This window comes from Podarcis cretensis (assembly GCF_951804945.1).
Source record: "Podarcis cretensis genome assembly, chromosome: 8".
Classification (NCBI taxonomy): Eukaryota; Metazoa; Chordata; class Lepidosauria; order Squamata; family Lacertidae; genus Podarcis; species Podarcis cretensis.
The window spans coordinates 29306802-29329385 of NC_137177.1; the positions used below are offsets into that span (position 1 = coordinate 29306802).

At 39.9% G+C, this 22584-nt stretch overlaps 1 protein-coding gene across 1 annotated transcript in view; it reads right to left on the reverse strand.

Moving 5' to 3' along the window:
* MACO1 (macoilin 1) overlaps positions 1–22584 on the reverse strand; it is a 65307-nt gene that overhangs the window by 19069 nt on the left and 23654 nt on the right. The window contains exons 2-6 of the mRNA XM_079987732.1: positions 16851–16992; positions 15583–15709; positions 13114–13237; positions 9859–10037; positions 7839–8337 (exon numbers count right to left, since the gene is read on the reverse strand). Coding sequence (XP_079843858.1) covers positions 7839–8337; positions 9859–10037; positions 13114–13237; positions 15583–15709; positions 16851–16992 — 1071 coding nt within the window. The remainder of the gene's footprint in view (positions 1–7838; positions 8338–9858; positions 10038–13113; positions 13238–15582; positions 15710–16850; positions 16993–22584) is intronic.

Here is a 22584-nt window from a genome sequence, read left to right on the forward strand (position 1 = left end):
CTACATCTGTTTCCTACTCTACAACCAAGGACCTCAGAGAGGCACATTGGGGTCAATTTATACAGGACACGGCCCATGAATAAAGCCATTTTCCCTATAAGTATTACACATGCACGCTACACACACATGGGCCAATGCCTGCGGCAAGTACAATTAAATGTGTCTGGGGTGTGTGACTCTACCCACTGGCCACCAACCAGATGGTACCCCTGTCAGATACAAGTCAGGTCTTAATCTAACAATACTGTTAAATGAGTTAGGCCAACAGGGAGCAAATTGTCCACAGCCATTCAGCAAGTATTACAATGGGAATTTGAACTTTCATTTTCCATGTCCAAAGCCAATTCTAAGTAACAGTGTATTAAGCAAGCAAGGAAGCAAGCAAGCAAAGCAACCAACCAACCAACCAACCAACAGCAACTTTCCTCTTTTTGCTTTCCTAATCTATACCTGAGGGGTATCTTAGGATCTTAGGATTGTATATTTGGTTGTGATTAATGCCACTGAAATAAATGGTTGTATATTAATTCTTTTCCCTGTCTGCTAATTCTCATTGCAAATGGGTTAACCCACAGCACCTAAGCTAATTAATCAGGGTTTTACTGGTGACTTTATAGATGTGTGAACTGGTTTGAGAGCCCGGTATGTGCTATTAAGGGAGATACAAATAAAGAAAAACAGTAACATATGCACAACCAATTACCAGCATAGGCAATTGACTTTATTCATCAAGGCATTATCAATCATTAAAATAAAATGCAGCACTTATAAAAAAATGTTTTCTTGCCATTTTGAGATAAAAAGCTACTTAAACCCATCAAAATGTATGTTGCTTGCCAAGGGTGCTTGATTTAATATATTTTTTGGAACACAGTTCATCTTCAATAGCTCTTTATTAATTTACTGAAAACTCTATAAATTGGCTGTCAGAACTGCTTGTATATAGAACTGGATTCTAGCCTTGCAAGTAAGTCCATAAAAGCTACTAGTTGCCTGCCCACACATGCTTACGTTAGTAATTTGTGGCACACAGGTAGCCTGCAGCAGTTTAAGTCCAAAAGTTATTCAAGTCTTTTCTAAAAAACACATAGAGGTGGGAAATTGCTGGTTTGGAATTACCCCATTTTATTAAAGGGCAGGTTTCCATGTAGCCCTTTACACATATGCAAGATTCTTACAAATATATGTATGAATGAAAGGTCAGCATTTTGTATCTTTTTCTCAGATACAGTTACAAAGGTGAAATTCCCTGAGACAAGACGGTGACTTTGAGCAGATAGAAGAATGCCTGTCTCTCATCAATGAGAAATAAACCACTTGCTCTATATTTCAAGGCCAAATTAGACATGATGGTGGCAGTCCAGTCTGTTTATTCATGTGTTGTTTCTGCTCATGTATAGTAGGAGAACCGAAGTATTACACCAAAAAGGACAAGCAAGAGAACATAGCTGGATGTTGCCCCATCATGAATCTAACCTCAACACGGGCAGTCGTTGCAGGCACTTTCCTCCCACCCTTGTGGCTTATCTGGCACTGGAATCAGACTGCAAGAGAAGTGACTGGTGTGATCAAAAGCAGGCAGGCAGGCAGACAGGCAGGCAAAGTACCGTCATTACACTGCACTAAGAGCCCAGGTAGGTGTCTCAAATGATGCCTAGGAGCCACTGTTTTAATTTTCTACAATGTTCCTGATGTACCATCACTCTGGAGCATTGCAGAAAATTAAAGTGGCAGCTTTCATAACCAGCTGCCTATCAGAATGCCACCAACCTGCCCTACCAGGTAAACCTGCCAGGGCTCATCAACATAGGAGGGGGTGCACCAAAGGATACTTTGGTGACAGCCCCCTCAGTCCTGGAGCTGGCCCCAAATGTAAAGATGAGGGGCAGGATTCAGCACCCTTCACTTGTCATGCTCCCTTTGGTATAAAAATTACATGCTCCTCTTTGCTTTATACATAAAGGGGGGCAGGTAAGCCCCACCCTGCATAATCGTTCACAAGGCATGGTGTGCACACACCATTTGAATGGCAGTGCCTATCAACCGAGGGGGGGGGCTGGCCCCCTCAACTATTTTATTGGTGAGGCCAAAGGGACCTTGGCCTCTAGGAGTTGGCTCCTATGAAAGGGGCAGACATATAAACAAGTGCAGTTACCACCATTAGATCTCGTTTGGTGCGTGCAAACACACACAGAGAGATATTATTCATGGCCAAAACTTCACAGCCAGAGAATTAGATTTCTAAGCCATTAAACTTTGGCACCTTTCCTTTTAGAAGTCAAGCACTGGAAGGAACAAAAAACTTCCAAGTGAATTGCACATGAAAATGGTTTTCAGTCCTGGCTGCCTGCCCCTCCTCCCCGCTTCAAAGCACAAATGGCTCCAGTTACCTTCAGAGTTCAATTCACACCCAATGGTGCAACTCAAGTTGAAGGGGAAAGGGTGAAACACTGTTGCAGCCTGACTCTGGCAACACAACAGTCATGTTTAGGTGTGAAAAAAGAGAAGACGAGCCTATACTGAGCAAGCATGATTTGTTTTTTGTGTTTAAAACAAATGCAAAACAGAAAAAAATAAATTCCTAGTCCTAAAATTCTGGCTGTGGTTACCAGGTAGATCCAGATTTATTTATTTTTCTTAAGTGACCAGTCTCAAACTGCAAGATTGCTGTAAACTGGAAAATCAGTCATTGGTTTTTTGGGGAGCATAATTCCTAACAAAACAGGAGACCATGCAAGTCTGTCATATTGTGGGAAAGTGAGGAATCAAGCTAGGCCTAGCCCCCATATCACTACACCTTTCATTCACACACTGCTATCAGGGAATGTTTGAGGAATTCAGTCTTCACGAATGCCCTGACCCACAACACTTGGACAGGACTGGTGTGCACACTGGAACTTAGCTACCCAACAGATGTCACACTTCTCTGAAAGTCACAATGTAGTCCTCAGCAGCAGAGATAACCAGGAAAATATGCATTTAAACAAACATGTATTTTGAGGCAATTTTTTAAAAAAAGTGCATATTACCACAGAAGTAAAGAAGGGGTGGCACGGCACACATAGTGACATATCTGTCCGTCCCTAATTGCTACACCCTCAATTCCTTTTCAGGCATTCAAAAGTGAACATGTGATGAGAGCAGTGGCCATGTATGCAAGACTTTTTCACAACATCTCAGTCCCTGTGAGAGATCTATGCATCTGAAGGGGGGCGGTTCTAACTCCATTCAGCTGAATGATCATGCAGAAGCTACTAACACACTTTGAAGCCCCCTTTCCCACTCAATACAGGAAATTCTGTGCACGGCTGGGGTGCTGGGGGCTAGGGCATGGGCTCCCCCTTAAGCACCCCCTCAGTGTGTTGCTTAAACACACCAATAGCGATTTGGTTGCTTGTTTTGTTGGCATGTGTCCATCTGCTTCACCCAGACCCTTTGCAGAGTCCCAGTTTAACATTCCACACCTTCATGAGTTCAATTCTGCAGATGCTCAGAAGTAGGATCTTCTCAGTGGTAGCACTCAAATTACTGAATCCATTCCCAGGAAAGGTCCAAAGCTCTGACTTTATACAGATTTTAGATGGATAAATGTTTCACTTTCCCACACGGTTTTCTGGAAGGTAGCCCCCTAATTCTATCCCGTATAGCTGACAAGTGTGAACATAGTACATAAACCTAAATCTTGAAATTTTCAGGGCTGGTTAATATTTTTTTTTAGGATTGAGGATCTTCAGGATTGCCCATTACATCCCCTCTGGCAGTGTCCTCTGTATCACATGCATACCTAGGCTTGTCATTGCCATTGAGCAATACTAATTCTAGAAATTTGGGGCTCTCCAAAATTAGTACTTAGAAGACAGGGTTGAACTAAGGTAAAAGAAATTGGGGGTGGGTGCAAGTGAGGGGCGGGCACGTCATTCTATTCCCTGGACCCTAGCCTCCTAACCCTGGTTAATGGTTAGCTAATATTACACCTGTACACCAGCCCTCAGTAATCAAGTTATCCGATGAACATTTCATCCCAGCTGGAGGCTCAAATTTTCCTATTGTTCTTACATCTAGCAGGGTATGACACACCAGCCAGAATACAAGTTGTATTACCCTTCTCTGTAAAAGCCCTTTCTTTATCTGTATTACAAGGCTTTCGCTTTCATTCTAATCTTACAAAGACTCTCTAGATTAAAGTTTTGCTACATCCTTAAACGCTTTGTTTGCCAGAAATGGTTTATAGGACGACATATAATTTAAAGTAGCCTTTTTGAGTACATTAATTGGTATAGATCAGGCATAGGCAAACTCAGCCCTCCAGATGTTTTGGGACTACAACTCCCATCATCCCTAGCTAACAGGACCAGTGGTCAGGGATGATGGGAGTTGTAGTCTCAAAACATCTGGAGGGCCGAGTTTGCCTATGCCTGGTATAGATAATTTCCAGGTTAGTAAATACACATTGCCAGCAAGTTACATTATCCACATGTTGAGCTTGCAATACCATAGGAAATCAGCACTTTTGTGAAATGTGTTAATTGTTGGTCTTAAAGTGTCACAGGCAGCTGGAGGAGGCCAGCTGTCCTAAACTCCCAGCAAAGATTCTTCATGAAAGGCATCTTGGAATCTATTGCTTCCACTTCTATTAAAGTGATTGTGATGCTGTAATGATTACAGAACTGAATCCAGAACCTGCCGGACTTTCGAGGTCAGCTTTTGACAGGTGGGCAGAACTGCCTGACTGTCAATCACCTGAACTTAAAAATGATATTAGGTAATTCAACTTCAAAGGAAGAATTGGAAGTGTTTTGAATTCAAGAGGGAGCTGGAAAGACCCATGCCAAAAGGGGGCTCAGGGATTATCTATGTTTGGGAACTCCTTGGTGGGCATGATCCTAGAGGGGCTTTCAGTTAGCACTGAATTTAAAAGTCACCCTTTAGGCCCAAAGCAAGTTCAAAATAAACTCACTCTAGCTACCTACCTACCTAATCTCACAAAATCACACACACTTGGACCAAATTCTGCTGAAAGCTTCTGGCTATATATTGAATGCCTCCAAAGGCACACCTTTCCTGATGTAAAATTAAGAGTTAAAGTATGCTTAATGAATACTATATCATCATTCTAATCTAAAGCATGAGCCAGCCAAAATGAATATTTTTTAAAGCCCCACTGAAACAGGTAAGCAGCTAATTTCTGCTCATAGCCACATTGTTCCTGGTGAATTACAAATAAAATACAATAAAAATATAACTTATTGAAATATATATACTTTTGTCATTTGTGCTACAGTGTGTGTTGTAAAGCACCAGGATGCAACTGGGCCTTATACAACTGTTCTTTTTTTATAACAGTTCTACTGTATATATTTTTTCAATAAGTTACTGCAAACTGACAAATAATAGACTCTTTTCACTGCTTCCCATTAGTCAGAAACATTGTTTTTACGGTGCCACAGGTGAACAAAAACAACTACAAATGCAGAAAAAGGAGGATGCTGCGATACATGCTCTCTGCACCAAAGCAACCCAAACAGCAGTAATAATCAGAACAATGATGGTACACTGAACACTGGCTGATAATTGTTCTGCAAATGTTTTGCTTTTAGCTGCTAAATCTCAGTTACAGAGGCAAACTAATACAGTGTTTCACATTTCAGTGCTTTTCTTCCATGTTAATTGCCAAAGGATGCTAGGTCATGTGAATCTTCCCAGTCATTTAAGATCCTCAAAGCCTTCCTCTTGGTGCCCCCAGTTTTGAAAGTTAGTATAGGGTGACTGGAAGGAGGGGCCTTTCTGAGGCAGCATCCCAATGGTGCAACACCCACACCTGACATGTTCACTTTGTGCTGGCTCTGTAGTTTTAGGTCACAGGTTAAAACTGTTTTAAATAATAAACAACAACAACAACAACAACAACATGGTCTGTTAACAAACCACAAAGTCTGATGTCAGTACTGCTTTTCAGATTTTGTTATGCTACTTATCATTTAATGCTTTGCTCTTTTCTACTGGTTTTATTGAGTTTGTCTTTAGTAATTTAATGGTATTTTAAATTATGTTTTCATTTTTTGGAAGCTGTTTTGAATTTTATTTTTAAATGTTATTTACTTAAATACATTTATATCCCACTTTTCTTCTATCATGGAAACCCCACGCTTACTACCCTGAGTTCCAAGCGGCCTCCCACCCAGTCACTGAACAGACCCTGCTTAAGTTCAGCATGGAGTCGTTTATCATATATGCCACAGGTAAAATAATCTGGAAATACCTATACTTTAATAATAAAGCAGAGTTGGGGACTGATATCTCTGAAAATATGTTGTGAACCTTTGTTCTACTTTTCAATTCACTTGTCTTCGTTCTTGCATGGCACCACTTTAAGCCCAGCTCCTGAGGAAGCTGGCTTGACTTCAACCCCCCCATTCCAGAAATTATGGGGAGAACCTGGCACCCAGGAATTTCCAGGGGTCCTGGCTCCCTGCAAACCCATAACAGTATGCTCTTCGACGCTATTATTCTATATCCTTAGAAGCAAGTCCCATCGCTCAAGGGATTCACTTCCAAATATGTATGTACTGTACAAGGTGAGGGGAAAGCCCCTACCGCCATCCCCAGCTCTGAGTTAGGAGCTAAAGATAGAAGAGTCTTGCCCTCACAGTTGTGTCAGTCTACTCCTGCAACCACGGGGATGATCTTTGTCCGCCTCTTCAGTTCTAAACTTGGACTCAGGCAGGGGATTGTTTTTGTGCTGGGCTGCCAAGGCACTCCAAGCTCCTACGCAGCCCAGCACCCAAAACAACAAGCCTCAGCCTTTTATTCCAGTTTGAATCTGGAGAGTGTGAGAATCTGTGTAGTTGCATGGTGCTTCTGAGAGCAGAGCAATGCAGTTACTGGAACAAATCCCAGCTCAAAGCTGGAGAAAGGCTTGGACTCTGCTTGCCATACTCACCAGAAAGTGACAGAATTGTCAACATGGAAAGTGGTATAGTCAACTATGGTTTTGGGGTTCTAGCATTTTTATTTTAGGTTTTGAATGAGTGTTGTTTTAGCAAGAGTCACAATTGCCCCCAGACCAAGCCTTTAACCTCAGATTAATTTTAGGAAACCAAGACGTAACTTCTGGTTTAAATATTCTATATAAATTCCAGTACATATTTTATGGCTAATAATGTTTACTCTCCATCACTCTTCCCACCCACGGGATGAATTTACTAGCAAGCATTTCTATGAAGTGCACTAGATATGCATCACTTGCAATTCTACTCCAGGAAGAAACATTTAAACACACAAAACCAATAAATTCTTTCAGCTTGAAGACTATAGCATGTCAAAATCCTGTTGTATTAGGAAGCAGGGTCTTTAATCCGGTTTTGAAAATGTGATGGTATCATTTAATCCAGAATTATTCAGTTCTCGCATGTGAGTAATATTCAAGAAATAACATTATTTTTTGTATACCTCAAGAAAGACACTACTAGAAAAAGTAAGAAGGTATTTCCAGATACAAATGCATGCAAAGCACAGGCAAATATAAGAAACTGTGCTCATTAGCCCGATCCCCAAAATTAATTATTCCTTCCTGTGCAGACCACAAGAAAAAAATAGTTGTGTAATTCTGCACCAAGTAAGCTTACTGTAGTTAACGCCATAACTAGGAACAGAACTCACAGATTCCTAGTTCATTTCTTTAGGTATTGATCGCACAACAATACTGCAGAAATAGATTGAACCCAATCCGAACCATGCATAAGCCCAAATCCTTTAAAGACATTTTAACTTACTGGGAAAAGAAACAGCGAGAAAGTAAGAGTCGAGAGGAAACTAGGTCACTAACATATCAACCTTACCTTACCAGTGCATCTGGTTTGCTTAGCTGGTTATTGGGAATACAATTTTCCATTAAGTCTTTATGCGCACTGGGGCTTTTGCTAGTGCATTTCTGTTTTTTATCATTCTTAGCTGATGCAGAAGGGATGCTCCCGTTAGTTGCACTGTGGCTGCGAGGTGAGGAGTTCACAACTCCACTAGCATTTTTGTAATTTTTGGATGATGCAGTGCATGAGTCCTCTTTTAAGAGGTTTTCTGTACTTCCCACAAGATCATTATTCAATCTTTTACTGTTGATATGGTTCTCCATATATTCAATTTCTTGTATTTTAGAGTCTACAGGTTGCAAAATATTGTTATTTATTCCAAGGTTATGTTTTTTGGCATCCTTATCTTTTTCTTTTCCTTTTTCTCTATATTCAAGTTCCGGTAATGTTGAAGATAACTTTTTATTGGCTGGAATGCCTCCATTGTGTTGCAAAAGTATAGAGGAATCCATATCAGACAATCCTTTGGCTGCTGCAATACCAAAAAAGAAGAAAGAAAAGAGGCAATATTTAAAACTTAAATAAGAAGTATCACATATTCTCAACCTCATGTCCTCCTCACCATTTATTTTAAGGATATGAAAACAAATAAACAAGCAGTTTCTTTCAACACAGAGAAAACTCATATAGGACATATAGGAAATATTGTATCACCAGTCTCACTATTTCCTATGTTTAGACTGTGAGTGCTGCTGCTTATCTAGTAAAAACAACACTTTCTTCACACAAAGGTGGTGGGGTTCAGCCAAGCTTGCAGAAGTACAAAATTATTTGGGGAAAACATATAATTGTTTTTTGGGGTGTGGTGTGGTTGAGAGAACCTAGACACAGCACAGTGAAGTCTGAGTGTGCTCAGCAGTCACAGAATGCTAACAACTATTAAGAGGAAACACAGAAAACTGAGTTGGGGGAGGGAATGAAATGGATTGGCTGTAATCCTAAACAACAGCACTCCAAACTACAACATTTTGTTGCATATCCTTAGTCTAGTACATTTCTCCATTAAAGCACCCTGAAGAGTTGTCTGCAATATGACTGTTCTCATGATGCATAAACCCAGGAATCAATACAGCAACTACTTTCATAAACTTTAAATATTCAGCAAGATTTAAAATACTAAGGAAAGCTCATTTAACCTGCTTCCCCAAAGGGAAAAAGTAGGGTGCCTAGCTAAATAAATCTTATTCATTGCATGATTTATGGTTAACTAAATTTTCATATGTTAAAAATGATTGTTTGGAATCAAAAGGCACTTTCCCATTATTTAATGTCCAACCTGTGTGTCATAGCAGAGGAGTCCCTCCTGCCTGACGGAGGAGAGCTAAGGAGGTTAAGATCGTGCTTTTCACATGCAGTTTTTATAAATACTTGTATTTTTAAAATACTTTATAAATTCCACTGCCTGTTTAATTAGGTAATCCTTTTAAAAAATCAAAAAAGTTTTTTTAAGTTGCTTAATTAAATTGACTGAGAAAATTCTAGAGTCCTAAACACACACACACAAATATTCACCCTGCCCCAGGAAAAGTAATTCACTGATCTTATTGAAATCAAGAATATAAAACAGCTAACAGCTTCAGAATCTCTTCTTAACATACAGAAGGTGGAGTATTAATAAGCCAAATGAATAAATAAGAAAAGAGTTCCAAGGAAAGTCTCCAGCAATGCTGCTATTGTGGTGGTCAGATGAGAACTGAATGGGAAAGCCCTCATCTCTCTTGGGGATGCTTAAAATGGCCAATGGTTACCTCCAAAGGAGAGGAGACGAGCAGGGAAGTTTCCAAAGACATCCTGCATAGGTGCAGAACCCAATAACATGATTGCACAGAGACAAGACCAATTGTTTATGTTAAGAGTGGATTGTGTTGGTGCATCTGGATTGAGAACCCGTGGTTAAGAGCAGGAAGTGTGGGGAAAAGGCAGAGTAACAAGGCTGGTTCTAAATTTGCAAACCATTATGCCTGCCCCAGGTCTGTGTTAAGCAAAAACTTACCTTCCTCTGCTTCTCTCTCTTGCCTTTGTAGCATCTGCTGTTCCGGGGGCAAAGCTTGCTGAAGAAGCTGCATGTAAAATTCGTTTTCTTTCTGCACTTCCTTTTGTTTTCTTAATCGCATTTTATAGCTGACATAACTTTTGAAGCCGAAGCCCAAAGTCACAACAGGATAGCCAATACTAGAGAGAGAAAGAGAAGAGGGGACTTTGTTAACATAGACAATACAAGCAAACTAATAAAATGCCCAGCATGCCACAAAACATAATCAGGATTACATTCTTTATCAGAAACAGTTGTCTACAGAAAACAACAACATGGCCCTGCTATTCACTTATAAATAATCACACTTCAAATTGTATGAAGAGAAATGTACTTCTGAATTAGGACCATGAATAACTCCACTGCAGGCTATCAAGAGAAATGACAGAGCAAAATCTTATATGTATCATTTATTGATGGTGTTGGCAGCACTACTGGGTGATGAGATCAGAGCTAAACAAGATAGTTACATTAAACAGGTGAACACACATGGCAGCACAGCCTAAAAAATGTGAAACAAGGAACCGGGGTGGGGTGGGGAAGAGATGTCCCTTGCTCAAGTCATCTGGCTCAAGTACAGACTCTCCCAAAGTCAGGGCTGGGGACATTTAAGCTAGGGAGCCAAATGCAGCCCTCTAAGCCTCTCTATGCAGCCTCCTGGACCCTTACTGGGCACACCACTCACTAGCACACTCTGCACCCACTCTCTGTACTTCTGCTTAGCTGAAATGTGTTCTTGAACTGTAATAATGCCTCTCTGTTGCCTGGATGGAGAATGGAGACATGTCTGTGTAGAAACCTCTGACATTTCCATGTCTGGAATTCCATTTTGCCAGAAGATTTCTTATTAGGGAATGCATATCTTGGACGGAAAAGGGTCCCCAGTACCCCTTATCCAAGTGGTAGCTAGAATTACTGCTCAACTCTGCTGCTGGAAGGCTTCTGTGCAGCCAAGATGTTTAGCTTCATCAGTTCCATAGTTTTAAGATCACAAGAGCACCATGGCAGCCTTTGCACAGTCAGTCTATCACCACATTTAACACTTAGCAGGGACAGTGACGGCAATGCTTGTGGGGTAGCTATTTTGCTCCAAGGATGGCAGAGGGTTGTGCTACCCTTATGAAAAAATTGATCTATGTATTGAAGTTATGACCCAGGTGGCCAAAACCTCATGGGGGAACTGTGAGCCACCACTCTCCCTCAGTCTAACATACATCACAGAGTTATTGTGAGGACAAAATGGCGTTGGTGGGGGGAGAAACGTATGCTGCACTGAGCTCCTTGGATAAATGTTGGGGTTAAAGATGAAAAGGCAACAATAAACTTTTCTCTGATGAACCAGCTAACAGAAAGTAGCAATCCAGAGCGGACAGAACAGTTACATTTTCAGCTAGGAGGTGTCTGAAGGAATTTAAGTAAGCTTTTAAAAAAATTGCACTTGGCATTCACCGTGTTAGACCACATACCGTACATTTTATTAAAACAGTACATTAATTTTTTACATCTAATTACATTAATTACCCAAATTAATTATAGTTTTACAACCCACTAATTTTAATAAAAGGCGTGGTCCATGGCTTCATTGCACCAACTGAACCATGTTGACTTCAGAAGAACTTCACTAACAATTAATGCAACTATAGCCTCTATGAAGGACGTGGGTGGCGCTGTGGGTTAAACCACAGAGCCTAGGACTTGCCGATCAGAAGGTCGGAAGTTTGAATCCCTGCAATGGGGTGAGCTCCCGTTGCTCGGTCCCTGCTCCTGCCAACCTAGCAGTTTGAAAGCACGTCAAAGTGCAAGTAGATAAATAGGTACCGCTCTGGCGGGAAGGTAAACGCCGTTTCCAAGTGCGGCTCTGGTTCACCAGAAGCAAGCTTAGTCATGCTGGGTCCCTTTACCCTTTACCTTTAGCCACTATGAAAGTGACAAATAAATTCAGTAACCAAGTTTTTAAAATTGTAAATGTAAAGAAGGTAAGCTGTTGGGTAATGGGCAGCAATTTTAAAAGGAAATTATATATTGGGTAAAAAAGCCAAATTAAATATGTAAAAGTCCCCCAATACGCAGCACAAACTGGCCATGTAAAATTGCAAGGAGAAATCACAAGCAGCACTAGTACAGTGGCCTGGTTCACACATCATGCTAAGCAATGGTGTTTTTTAAACTAATTCTCTTATTCCCAATTTATTAAAGAAAGAACAAACAAAAAAGGGGAGAAAAAAACAAACAAAGAAACGCAACACAACAAAAACATCAAACTTAATTTGCACACACAGATCAATATATGTCATCCAAATATCTGAACAGGTATACAAACAAAGTTGATAGCACTTTTATAGAAAGTACATTCAAATGTAGTACTGTAAAGCCATTAAGGTCTTCAGACCATTATATAATAGATGGTGAATATTTATCCTTCCACACTAAGTCAGGGTTAAAGTTAACCATAATTAATAGGTGTCTGGAGGATGGATCACTTCATAGAAGGGATCCCAAGGATCATCTAGTCTAACCCCCTGCAATGCAGGGGGATCAAACCTGCAACCTTGCCATTACCACGCTCTAACTGACTGAGCTATCCAGGGGATAGGGTTAGGGCTTAAACCGAGGGTAGGGAACCTCCAGCCTATGTGTCAATCTTGGCCTGCAAGGGGACAAATTTGGCTCATGAGGCCTACTCACTAATCAGCTGATGTCATTCTGATGAGAAGATTGTACCAGCTGTTGCATAGGGCTTGATTCTACATTGGCTGTGTGCCCCAGCTGTCCTGCTGGTGCAGGCAGCCAAAGCAGCAGGATTTAACCTCCATTTTACCCCCGATCATCAACTGGTAAGTTTTACTCTGTGTGTTTGCTCTGTTATTGGGAACAGGCATTGCTGTTTAAAAGTCCTTTTGCAAATAGCCCATGAATAAACCACAAGTTTAAAAAGCAGCACCTTGCTATATCTATCGAAAGTGCTTATGAGGGTTCAGCATGAATGTCTGGGAAGCTCCCCCACCTGGCCACGCTGACAGAAAAATCTACCTCTGTTATGACACACTATTCAGTTCAAAGAACTCTGAAGAATTAAGTTTTCACAAATGCAGCTGTAACATGCTTGACACCTTTGATGGTTAAAGTACAGTCTGCTTAGGAATAACAGATGAGATCATAAATCTGAGAGAATACTACAAAGAAAAAGAAAAACAGTGACAGCGAAGGAACACTTACCAGTGTGCAGCGAAAGGTCGACAAAGGTCTACATGAAAGTTTTTGAGATCCTTAAATCTAATTGCTGCTTCAATATAAACAAATAGTATCCACAGCGATACTGTTGGTAAGCACACGCCCCTCTCTGTTGGAGACAGACAGGCAGAAATCAAGCATCATAAACATCCAAAAGGAAGTCAGAAGTCTTAAGACATGGCTTTTATAAACTAAGAAAAATAAAATAAAAAGCTTTGTTATGATAGAGCTAGAACTAAAATGCATTTCCCTTTTGAAACCAGCTGGCTATGGAGATGTGTTCTGTAAGCAGTTTGAAGGTGTTTAGAAATTAAATGAAGACAATAGATTGGAAGAAAAGGTGAAGTCCTAGGAAAATAAGGAAATTAGTACTCCCTTAACAAATATATATATGACTTTAAGGTCTGAATCTTTCATTTAGTGGTTGGGGGAAGTTAGCTTCCATAAATTAGAGAACAGCACTTTGTCTATTTTATTCTGATTATCTAACTGACTGAGTAAATTTGTTATTGCTGTTTAGAAGAATTAAATATATTGTTGATTATCCATTGTAGTTGTACAAAGTCTAATCCCACCTTGTTTATCTCAAGTTTTTCATAGCAAGAACTAGATTACATTTGTGAATGTGAGAGTACAGAGCAGCAGAATGAAATTCCTCAGGTGATGGTTGCAGACTGGTAATACCTGCAGTAGACCTCTCACAGGTTGAGGTGTCATAGTATGTATGTATGTATGTATGTATGTATGTATGTATGTATTTATTTATTTATTTATTTAAATCTATACATTGCTTGATTGTAAAAATCTTCAAAGTAGTTTATATAAAGAAAAAAGCAATATTATTAGTAAAAAAATTTAAAACAACTACGTAAAAGATTCAAAAATTTTAAACCATCAATCAACTAAAAACACATCAGCATTCTAGACATCTGGGTAGCCTTGTCTAAGCTAAAATGTTTTCAGCAGTCACTGAAGAGAGTTCACTGAAGGGTCTGTCTGATACAAATAGTATGTTTAGGAGAAAGCAAATGCTCTCTCTCGCCATCTTTCACAGTCGCAAGAAGGAGACTGAAAGCTGTTGCTTTCTGTTTTAAACTAAGCTACGGCTCCTGTGACACCAGGGAACTGTGGTTTGCTGAAACTAGGGCTGGTGAGAACAAACCACCTTCAAACCATGGTTCTGTTCTAGCACACCATGGTTTAAAGAAATGAGAGTTGCATAACAGGGAATGTGACAGGGAATGATGGTTCATTTAAAATTGAAAGTGTCTCCTCCTTGCAGGTATGAAAGAAGAGACAGCATCACTATTCATTCTTGTAGTGGAAAACAATGGTTTCTCACTTCACATAAGACAAGCCTGAAAGTCTTTTTCAGAACATATAAAATAAAAATATGTGAAGTTATTTGTGGCACATCAACAGCTTTAAAGAACCAACACATTTCCAGTTGTCCAAAGCTGCTCTCTATGGTTGCCTGGAGACAATTCTCATTGACCACAGGCAGCCAAACAAGTGGCTATTTAAAAAGCCACCTACATGGTTTCTGCACCCAATTGTTATCAACACAGTGCTGGAAGAAGTTATGGGGAAAGGGTACCTGTGCTGCTAGTAGCATATGAATCATCACCATAAGTATGTGTATGAAACAATTTTGTATCTTCCTCCAGGAGATCTCCTTATGTTTGCAAACTATCTATCAGAAATCTAAGATTCTTAAGTAAGAAAAAAAGCAGTCATAGTAGGCAAACGTCCCTGAAAGACAACTTGCCAATTAGTAGACGTTTCCCCTGGAATGTGTCTATGACACAGTTCAGTTTTTTGCAGATTGCCAGGAGATTCAACAGGCAGAGCAGTGTCCTGCATGATCTGAGCATGTAACTTAGAATATGCACTAGAATCCTACGCAATGCATAAGTTCTACAGCATGCAAGTAAATGTGGAAAGTATGCCCTGAAAGAAAGAAGAAAATGCACACCCTGAAAGGCCAAGATCCCTAATGCTAAAAATGCTCTAGTGCAGTTCACAATACACTGAGTGCCAGGCCTTGGACTCCAGAGTTCATTCTCACATAAGCAAGCTTGTTTATTTTATTATATTATTATATCTATATCCCATCCTACCTCTCAAAAGATCCCATGGCAGCAAACACATAAAACATATCCAATATTGATGAGGACTGGGAAATGTTAAACCTGAAGGCTACATTGTATATTTGAAGACTAAATTCAAATATATAAAGACAATTTGAATTCAGTACTACCAAATTAAGCAACAGTAGGCTGATCTAACTGTGACTACATGTGGCTTTTGAGAAAATAACCAGTAACCATTATTTTGCATCATGCTCTAAGATTTACATTTACCTTTTGAATAAATATTTACATTTAAACTTTGAATAAATATTATTAAAAAAAACATTTACATTTACCGTTTAGTGTAATGAATGTGACCTACCTGTGTGCCAGACATACTGTACCCAAACATACGTGCTGGCAGCAAAAAACAACCACTGTATTGGTATGAAGAGCAGACATATGATATTTGATGTAAATGCTACACAGACGAAAAATACTGAAAAGGCCTACAGAAAAGGGAGAGGGGCAGAAGAAAGAGTATGTTAAAATTTAAAAATAATTGCACTGAACAGTCTTCAAACAATGCATTTCAATGGTTTCTTATTTAAGCTTTTAATTTTTTTATGAATCTTTTATATGAATGGCAAGTCTTTTGTTATCAATATTTTCCTGTTACCATTGTTTCTGATTACTACTGCATTGTAAATGGGCATTTCTTTTACCATAGATTCATATCAGTCACTCCTCAACTTATCGCACAAACCAGATACACACAATTAAAAAAAACCATGCTTTTCGTCATGTGTTGTTTGGCCCTATGTCACCACAGTAGTCTTTCTGACACCATATCGAGAGGACTAACTGTAGCAGCAAAGACGGCAAAAGTGTGTCTGAAGACTAAGTTATTGCAGTTTGAGCAAAAACATACTTATTAGAAGTCTTTGTATCCCTGCAGTGTGCAAGCCTGCTGCTCCATCAACAGCATTAGTGAAGAAAAATCGTGCCAACCATTGTGAAATTGATTGAATGATGGATTGCATTTTTGTCCCAGGAGCTCATGGTCCCCTGCTCCATTTTAGCCTCTCAGCCAACCCTGTGGTTAGGCTTAGAGAGAACGACCACATTCACATACTACGACAAACTACAGTTTATTAGGAATGAGCTGCAGCAAGACTTGGTCTCAGACCAGCTGGGAGGGAATGCGCAGAAGCTTTCGTTTTTGCTTTTGCTTAACCACAGCTTGCCATGTTATCCAGATTCGGAACTGTGGTTAATAACTACAGTTAGTTTTTAAAAGCCAGCTTTATTTATTATTTTTATTTATTTATAAAAATATTTATATACTACTCTCTCACAAAACATCAGGGCAATGGACAGCAATGTTAAAAAGCCTTTAAAAGGAGTACAGTACAATAATTAAAATGACTGGCTTCATAGTTAATAACTATTGTTTGACCTTGATGACACAAACCAACCATAGTTAAGGAAAAGCTTCTGAACTCATCTTAGCAGTACAGGAGGAAGAAAAGTAAACTACACAATCCTGAGGTTTGCTGCAGCTCATCACATCTCACTAAGCTAGGGTTTAATGTGAAAGTGACCAAAAACTGGTGCACACACACACCAGCACTTTTATGTTATACATACCAATCCCTGGTATCTGAAGGAATCATAAACACTCCTGATGAAAAGCCAGAATGGCCACAGATATTCAAATCTGAATTCCAAAACAAAATCAGCCAGCAGCACAAGGGCCCAAACTACCAGGAATTTCAGGTACAGAAACGTACTGAGAAAGAGAAAAAAAGAAAGCAAAGCATTAATTTAGCATACATAGGCATTACCAAAGCAGTCAAAGGAATATGTTTTTCTTGTTGAAAATAAATACATTTGAGGTAACACTATTATTACAGTGGTGCCTCGCAAGATGAAATTAATTCGTTCCGCGAGTTTTTTCGTCTTGCAATTTTTTCGTCTTGCGAAGCACGGACTTTGGAAAAGCTTCAAAAATCACCAAAGTCTTCAAAAACCTCAAAAAAGGCTACCACACCGTGTGCTATGAGTTGCTCCTCGAAGTGAATGCACGGTTTTAAGAAAAAGGAAACAAACTTGCAAGACGTTTTTGTCTTGCGAAGCAAGCCCATAGGGAAATCCGTCTTGCGAAGCAACTCAAAAAACGAAAAACTCTTTCGTTTTGCGAGTTTTTCGTCTTACAAGGCATTCGTCTTGCGAGGTACCACTGTACATGAAGATGTAATATTCAGGGAAAGAGGCAGTGTGTTGAAAATGGCATTACTTAATTGAAAACATTTTTTAAAACTTGTTTACTCAAGTTTTAGAGATTTATAGATCTTTGGCACTATTGTTTTCTGTTGCCAGTTTCATCCTGATGCTGGTTTAAATTTGGTTGTGATATGTCCATGCTGCATTTTATGTTTTAAGGTCGTTGTTTTGTTTTGTTTTTTAAAACACAACTGCACACCACCTAGATATTTTTTTGTTAATGGACAGATAAAAATGTAAATAAATAAAAGTTACAAACATGCTGATTGCTTTCACACAGCATGATACCGGTAAGCCAAAAAGCTTTGATGTACATCATGGCTTGTTTGGAGCAAAACAAACTAAAATTGCTAGTTTGGATGCTACACCAGGAATATATTTTGTTGCTCTCACTCAGAGGGAAGTGAAGCAGGACCTATCTTCACAATTAAATTACAGTACTGTAAACCATTAACTATGGTTTATCATGCCATATGAAAGCAGTCAGTGTTTGTAACTATGGCTTACTGTGACATGTGAACAGGGCCACTGCCCTTCCCCGCCTTCTCCCTCGCTTCCTCCCTCCCCCTGAGGTGGAATTCAAGGGGTGCCTCTGCAGGCATGCCACCACCACTGGAGGAGCAAAGAGAAGCAGCTGTGGTAGCTTTCAGATTCTCATGAGAGCCCCATGAAATCACATGGAGGTCTCCAGAGGCTTCATGCAACCTTCCTGAGACCCTGTTAAGTGAGGCAGATCTCACTGGAAGATGCAAAACCCCTGGTAAGTGAGGCTTCAATGGGGACAACAATTTGGGGTCCAGACAGTGTGCCCCTAGGTATAGATGTATATTTACTCTGCGGCCAAAGCAAAATTTCTGCTCCTTTTTAAAGAGGCATATTGCACTACTCTAGAGAACAGATTCAGCTAGCAGCTCTTTTCATAATTAGAAAGAAAGTATATTTGTCACTGTTGTTAATTTTGGTTTACAGTTTTGGGGCATAAGTTTGCAATGCTCACATAATTTGTATTTTGCACAAGTAAAGGATGCATAAGTCTTGTATTTTTGCCCCGAATTGAATTCCACATAAAAAGCAGAGGATGACAATGCCAAAGTCAATTTGCAGCAATTTGGAGTCCATAACTGTCACATGCTTATAAGAGTAGTACAAAAACTTCAGTTCTCATAAAAGTTCAGAGAATTAAGTTGGTGTGAAGGATAAAACTGTTTGCAGCTACACTGCATACCAGCACTGCAGAAAGTGTGAAAAACTATGAAGCTAAGTACTAACAATAGCCTTATTTCATTAAAACACAGCAAGATGCCCCACCTCAGAGTAAAGAAAAGTACCTCAGAAAACAGTCACTGTTTACCAATTAATGACAATGATTATTTCCTAATGCAAGGTGCCATGTAGTATCTTTGCTGGATTAACTTTCAAACAGCATATGATCACAATTGTTCAGAGAACCACAAGTTGTCTCACATACAAAGCAAGCAGGCATGGGTTATTTATCCAAAGCTTGGTTTGTTTTCCAGATGCTGTTGCCTCATGCCTCTGTAGCTTGGCAAGCATCAGGGATGGTGGGGGTCAAACAAATGATAGTTAAGTAAGGCTGTTAGGTTCAAGCATAATGCCAAGCCATAGTTAAAACAGGCCATGGTTCATAAACCAAAAAATGTGGTTTCACATTGCGGGCTGCTGACAGAAAACAAACTATGGTTACTCCACTGGGCTTCAATGTTCAAACAAACCACACTTTGGCTAAAATGTAACTTGGTGTTATGTGCAAACCACATCACTGATAAAGGCTCACCTCAGCCTTCTAGACTCATTTACACCGCAATTACCTGCATTTCACAGATTTTAAAAGGTAGGGCTCTGCTTTTAAGTTAATATTTTGATATTCCAAAATAAATGGCCTAAAACAGGCTAGCAATAGTTGAAACTAAACTTTGTAGCTGCTCCCATGCCCCTTATCTCTCCTTCTGCATCCAGGATGAGGTCTATTTTTATTGCAAGTCCTTTAAAGGACATGAATCCATAGGAACAATTAAACTGCTATTGCCATATGAGAAAGTGCAAAACAGGAACAATTTTTAAAAATCCAATAAAAACTTACAGCAGCTAATCACAGCATCAATAGCAGTCATGATTTACCCTTGGTGAACAACAGGTTTATTTCTGTACAGAAATAAGTACTACAATGTTGCCTGTGAAAGGCTTGCTGACAACAGGCACTCTATCCAAACTGAAATAAAGAGGATAACAGATGGATTTACATGAGGACTGGGCCACTATGGCTTGGCATTACGTGAGTGAACTTCAGGCTCACTTGCTTCCTTCTCTGCCTCTTCCCCCACAATCATATTGTAGTTTCCAATTCTGGTTTGGAGGGCAAGCACAAATTATTGTTTACTAGTCTGGATGCAATGGCAAGCTGCAGTTTGCCACAAAAATAAAACATGGGGCAATGAGAGGGAAGGAGAGAGGACAGAAGCCTAAGGCTCACTCAGGCAGTGTGAAATAATTGTTTGGTATTATGTCTGACTTTGGCAAGTAAGCCAAGTACGGTATTACTCTTCTATGCTTTTCCAGTGGACCTACTAGAAGTAAACAGAGAGACCTTCAGTGCATGGATCTCAGGAAGAACTCTGCGGAACAAACTTAACAGTCAACTAAAAACAAATAAAAACTCATATTAACTTAATTTATTTGTATAACCCCTGCCCACTCCAAGTAATCAAGTCAGACTGCATGGGATACAAAAAGTTAATTCATAAACTTGAACAACCCTCTAGGATCGTTTTACTGCCTGAGCACAACAGAAAGTACCCTTCCCATCTGATGACATCTCACATTCTTTCACCAGAATAATTACTCCATCCAGTTCCTGCGAATAGTTTGAAGAAATTATTTCGAGGGAATGAAATACACATTACACAATAAAGGAAGAGCCAGTTTGGTCATTACAACAGCAATTAAAACTGAGATATTTTCAAGCAGTTAGCAAACATCCACCTATTACTGACAGCCTTCCCTATCTTTCAAGCACTGGCAATCCCTGAACAATATGCAGAATGCTATTTTGCTTTTCAAGAGTTTGCTCTCTTATTTCCAAGACAATGTCTAAAAGCCACCATATGTGCTGGAAGCCTGTACAACAGAATGGAAACAACTTTATCTGCATAGTTTATAACACCTTATACAATTGTAATAAGATATTGTTGGACAAATGTAACCCACCTCCTGGGCTCCACTTTCATGTGCATACTTTAATGATTTGTCCTGCTCCACCAAAATAACTGTAGCCATAATAAGAGTTCTTAGCTGCTTATATGAAGTCTAGTGCAGACCTGGCATTCCCAATCTCTTAACTGCTATAAAGAGATTGGGAATGTGTCATAGGACTCATGAACTCCCTTGCCCTCTCCCTTCCATGGTAGGTTTTAAATATGGCATAGTGCTACATCTTTAATAATGGCTATGGTATTTATTTAAAGTACTGTACCTGCATTGCTGTTCAGCAGGACAAGACGAAGTGTGGATAAGTGAGCGGACACTAGTTCTTGTTACAAAGCACTCTTTTGGGCAAGGTGAGCTGTCCTTTCTCTGGCTGAAGGATGGGGCCAGACTAATCTCCCTCATTCCATGATGTTCTTCCTTGGAGGGGGGAGAAGCAGCTTTCCACTGGCCCTAGGTCAGCTGGCCCATTGTTTTTAATACAGTATTGGTAATGCTAAGCAGTTTATAACTCTGCGCTGACACAAACACAACACTATACAAGCAGTAATTAATGCAAAAAGAGAGGGAATTTGCACAAGAGACAGGCGGAGGAAGGACCAATATGCTGCAACATGCTTCCTGATGTTCTTAGGTCAGTAGATCAGGAATATTATATTTGCCTATGGGCTGTAGGCATAATCTCAAGTCAACAGCAGCAACAACATGTCTAGCAGTATAAAGAAACTGCAGTACCTCAAAAGACCTCAAAATATATGGAGGAACCTCAAAGTACCTCCATATATGAAGGTACCTCATATATGGAGGTACCTCAAAGTACCTCCATATATGAAACAGTCCAGAACCTGCAATCACCATCTGAGGGCCTTCATCATGTGCCCCCTTCACAAAAGGTCCAGAGGGTGGCAACAAGAGAATGGGCCTTTTCTGCAGTGACTTCCCTTGTGCAATGCTCTTTCTAGGAAGACTCGCCTGGCGACATCCTTATATATCTTTAGGTGCCAGACAAAAACTTTCTATAACCAGACCTTGGGCCTTTAACTACCTATGACCTTTTTGAAGTGGGCAGGATGTTTCTAATGTATTTATTTTTCCTCTTGGTCTTATTGTATCTATGTTGGGCGGAATCAATCAATCAAAACTTTATTAGCAAAGCCAACAGGCCACAGCTAGACAAGAATTAAAAATAAAAATAAAAATAAGAATAAAAAGGAGAAAAGAACAAGCAAAAGGGGGTCCGTCAGATGAACAAGTCTGTCACTCAGATGGTGGCCCTCAATTTCACAACTCTCTCGATGTACCTCGCGACCTTCTCTGTTATCTGACTATCCGTATCAGATAAGAGAAAATACAGTGTAATGTCTGGTGAACGGCCGGGGTTGGAGAGAATAAGTGGAGTAATAATCTCATTCCTTAGGTCTTTGTAAATAGGGCAGGATAGAAGGACATGGGACACTGTTTCCGTGTTACCATCTCCACATGGGCAGAGTCGTTTTTCAAATGGAGTCTTTTGGTAACGACCTTCGAGTACGGCAGAAGGAAGAGCATCCCATCTAGCCAATGTAAAGGCACGTCTGTATTTTGGGATGGTTAATTTAGACAAATATGAAGCTGGGGAGTCAAAATGAGAAGGGGGAAAGCAGGTATACCATGGGCACAGTTTCTTTAAGATGGTCAGGTTGTTTTGCCGTTCAATGTCTTTCAGGCGCTGGCCAATTAGACTCTTTGCTTTAATGAGGCCCATTGCTAGTAGGGACTGTGAATGCAAACCGCATGTAAGGAGTTTTTGATGCACAGTTTTGAACCACTTGCTTTTGTGAGAGTCTTGCATTACTAGAGGCAGTAGACCAGGTGGGTTTAGATTAAGACGAAGCCA